The sequence below is a fragment of the Solenopsis invicta genome, unplaced genomic scaffold (assembly GCF_016802725.1).
Source record: "Solenopsis invicta isolate M01_SB unplaced genomic scaffold, UNIL_Sinv_3.0 scaffold_749, whole genome shotgun sequence".
Classification (NCBI taxonomy): domain Eukaryota; kingdom Metazoa; phylum Arthropoda; class Insecta; order Hymenoptera; family Formicidae; genus Solenopsis; species Solenopsis invicta.
Window position 1 is genome coordinate 8093 of NW_024105356.1, and position 4597 is coordinate 12689.

Below are 4597 nucleotides of genomic sequence, written 5' to 3' on the forward strand. Positions count from 1 at the left end.
CAAACTAGTGAAAATATATCCACTAAAGGATAAAAAACTGGCTACAATCATCGATAAATTGGAAATGACTACTTTCCAAACATCGGAGTGCCAGAAGAAATTCTTACGGACAACGATGGACAATTCTTGTCCAGAAGATGGCAACAGTTTGCAGAAGAATACAACTGCGCAATAAAAAAGACTACGCCATACAACCCTCAGTCCAACCCAGTAGAAAGAGTCATGCGTGAGCTAGGACGAATAATGCGTACCTACGCATCGCACGAACACACCCTATGGGCAAACATTGTACAACGCGCGGAACGCGTTATCAATGCCACAGTACACTCCAGCACTGGATTCACACCAAATGAATTACATTTTGGTGTCGACGATCATCTGGAGCTGCCAAGAGAAATTCTACCGCGAATTTATGAAGAAATCTCACAAGACGACAAAATTGTCGAGGCGCGTGTGAACCTAGAAAGAAACGCGCAGAAGAGAAAGAAACAAGCGGACAAATTTCAAACCGCTAACGTCTATCAACCAGGAGACATAGTTTGGATCAAAACAAGGCCACGTTCAGACGCGAGAAAGAGAAAAGTCGCAAAAATTCATTTACTATACGACGGACCCTTTCCAAGTTCTCGATGTGTTGAGACGAAATGCATACTCATTGGAGACCTCAACGGAAACGTGAGGGCTTACAATACTACTAAGACCTGATCGCGAGCCGCACATGAAGCCACGACAGGAGATCCTAGACGAACAAATAGACGAACCCGAGCAGGACTCACCACAAACGAGCGAGTACCTAGATGCCGAAGACGGTTCACAAGATTACAATGAGAGATACGAAAGTCTTGATGAAGAATTACCACGAGACGACCAATTAGAGCAAAACGAATACGATCCGGATGAATATCTACCAGAGGATCAAGATAACGAATATGATTCCGACGAGGATGACGAACAATATATTCCAGAGGAGGAAGAATATTACTCCGAACCGGAAGTTGACGAACAGGATTCAAACTACGAACCATCCGATACCGCAGAGTATGAACAAGACTACGAACCCATAGAGGCGGAACAATACCTCGAAGAGGATGATGAAATTGTGGATACAACCACAAGCCAAACACTGGATGATTCCGAAATCATCAGCGAACATGAGCCAATCGAAGAATATTCGCAGGAAGATCAACAATACCCTGACGAATTCGAGAATTCTTCTCAAGAACATTTCACAGAATACGATCCCAGAGGAGGACTATTCTTAGACGAAATACCGCAATGGCAAGAACAAGAAAACGACTATATTGTCGAGGAGCCACAAGACAGTGACCAAGAAGACAGAATCACAACGATTCAATCACAAAATCGCAGTATAGCGACACAGAGTCAACAAGTGACACAATTAATGGCAAACTTGCCGAATCAACACGAGGAGACCTACCAGGACGACCGTGTTCAAGCCAGAATAAAGGCAACAAGATATTCAACTAGGGGCGGAACTACGCACGCCACACTAGAAAGCGAATATCGCTTGTGCACCATTACCATTAAGGAAGAACCTACGGAACAATTTAATCTTCCGGAATGCACTGTAACACCAATTCGCAGAAAAATTGCGATAAACGGTATTTATATCAATGACAACAATAAGAGACCACGAGAAGAGGTCGAAACATTGAAATCAAACACAAAAGTGGATAAACATACCACAAATAATGAGACAACCACGAAAAATCTCAAAAACGAAAGATGGTAACAATTCCTACAAATGCCATCAATTATTACACCAGGACGAAGAAGAAGTCCAAATCTTAAATGTAATTAATATTACTGACCCAACAATAAAGTTAGAAAAAGTTACAAACTTAAGACAAACATACTTACCACAGAAGATAAAGATAATCACATGGAAACCGCAATAAGGACCATGGAACCAATTCCCATCGAGGAAGACCCATTGAACCTGAAACAAAAAGAAAAAGTAAGGTTAGTCAATGAAAACAGACAAAAACACGAAACAGTGTTAAATAAGACCTACACTAAAGAAAAGTGAGGTAGACACATTAAATATAACAAACATAACAAAAGTGAACAAAACCACGCAGAAACTGCATTACACATAAACCAAGTACATGCAAACGCACCAAAACGAATTTCTTACGAGAAACGAACCAAGTTCCACAATACAGGAACAAGTACAATCAATAAGCAATAATATTCAAAACCTGCAAGACCAATTGCAGAACTTGATTGATAAAGCTAAAACGCAAATCAATCCGAAAGAACAGACTGAATACATTAAATCAAATTAAAACTGAATCTCTTACAGATTAACAATTCATTCATCAAAAGAATCAATTATATTCGCTAAAAATGCGAACCAACAAATCGCACGATCATACTATTCATGCGATAGCAGCCATAAAAAATCACTAGGACAAAATTCCACAAGTTGTAGAACGCGCTCACCTATCATAACCCGTCTACAAACTCATAATCAGCTGACGCAACAAAGCGACACGACACGTATAAACAAGCAGCAGCTTATTAATAAAAAGGTATTACCAAAGTTAAAATAATGGATCCCAGAACCACCATATGGCAAACTGTGGTACGATCACTTATCCAACAAGGGAAAGGAGATCCATGAAGAAGTTAAAAGAAGAAAGGCTTGGAAGAAAATAATAATCGAAAAGCAGAAAGAATACAAGCTTTAGAAACCTTCGTAAGCAATACATCTCCAACGCACGAGGACGAAGAAGTGAACGAAAAAATTATCGAGGAAGAAGAAAAATGGGAAAAACAATATAACAACACGGTAACAAAATACTACGGAGAAGACAACAAAAACAAAGGTTAGTCGACCAATTTACTATAAACGGTGAAGACGGACAACCTTACTATAACATAGTAATGTCATCAATATCACCGACGTAAGAAAACAAAGATTGATGAACCAAGAATGTATCATCAATTACAAAATTGGAAAACATACAGCCACAAGAATATACAGGCTAATAACCCAACCGTGGAATAACGACGAAACACAATCACCCACATCTGAACCAACGTCATACGACTCATCCATAACCCACACAGATATCGCTAACAATGATGACTCAAATTAACAATAAACCCAATAGAATACGCAGGGAAAAATAAACATACAAAATCAACAAAGAGACAAAGAGCATCATCAAGCGAGAAACTAGTTACAAGAAAAAACCAAGGTAACCAAATCCGAAGCAAAATCATCAATTGCAAAAACTAAACACAAAGGGACAGGCAGGCAAATTCTTAAAAACATCGCCAAAAAATTACAGAACATAAAGATCTGTCACAAAAATATACAATTTATGAAATCAACGTCACCAAATACAAAAATCGCTGCTATGTCATCACATAGCAAATTTGGCGGGAAAATTGCAACCGCGGGAAAATTACCCGTGGTCACAATAAACAGACTCCCAAGCGAGGCCCCCGTAAAACACTCTCCAGAGGCTGAAATGGATCCGCAAGCCCAAGGAAAGCACCCGGAAACTAGCCAGCGAACATGGACACTCCGGAAGCGGAACTGGCTATCCAGGAATCCCATGATCACCCAACGACGTAACAAGCGACCACACAGCGAGGATCGACGCGACAGAAGCATCGTCGGGAAGAGGGAGATCGGACAACAGCCAAATACCGTCCAACAGAAACAAATTAATTACATACTAAAGCTAAAGAGTTTAACATGTATAAATATTTTCATTATCAGTTTATTTTTATAATTTTGTATCAGTATTATTATTATTTTTAAAATACAATTATAAAGTATACCAACAAAATAGGTTAAACACATAATCAAACAATACGCGCTAAACAGTTTTAATTTTCCATTTAATATATCAATATTTATAATTAATCACAACAAAATGTTATTTAATCATAGCTTGTTAAAAAAATATCACAGATTCAAATCGCCTTCCCGCGCTCAGTTGTGGTAATACCGCCATCTTGGCGGAGTGATACATGGCGGCGTCCGAAATAGGGGCCTCGACGAGAGAAGCCAAGCGTCGCCATATTAACAGTCAGTCGGTTACAGACCGAGCTCAGAGACAGACCTATGCCACCGGGCATACATGGTATGATGCAACATTGCATCATCTCGCGCGCGACGCGAACAGTTAAGTTATTAACTAAGAACGATAGTAATAGTGACTAGGACCAATTGTACTTTTATTTTCTTTTATGTGTGTGCAATAAACATTATATTATGTAAATCGGCATAAGTGATTTGCGCAACCGACATTGATAAGTCCCATCCACATGTCACTACCTGAAACAAAAGTGCATAAACATTAAACTCAGTGCACGAAAACGAAATAATAAACTTACCTGTGTACCGACGAACATTACGCAGCGGCGTAATCAATCCCACGACGACCGTTGACAGGAAGGACGAGCCTGGCCAATCACGTACGAGGATTCCTGAAACAGAGGGAAACTACAATTACATACTACACCTTGGTAATTAGAGGGTCAAATTACCTGGCGACCGTGAAATTCACGCAGGATTCATCTTAAAGGTAGGTGAAATAACCTGTAAAGTGAAAAT

At 39.6% G+C, this 4597-nt stretch overlaps 1 protein-coding gene across 1 annotated transcript; it reads left to right on the forward strand.

Annotated features, from left to right (window-relative positions):
* The first annotated feature begins 718 nt into the window (after positions 1 to 718).
* On the forward strand, positions 719 to 1753 carry LOC120360024 (probable serine/threonine-protein kinase kinX). Its single transcript, XM_039459554.1, has one exon. It carries the CDS (start codon positions 719 to 721, stop codon positions 1751 to 1753), a length of 1035 nt encoding a protein of 344 aa, XP_039315488.1.
* The last annotated feature ends 2844 nt before the right edge of the window (positions 1754 to 4597 follow it).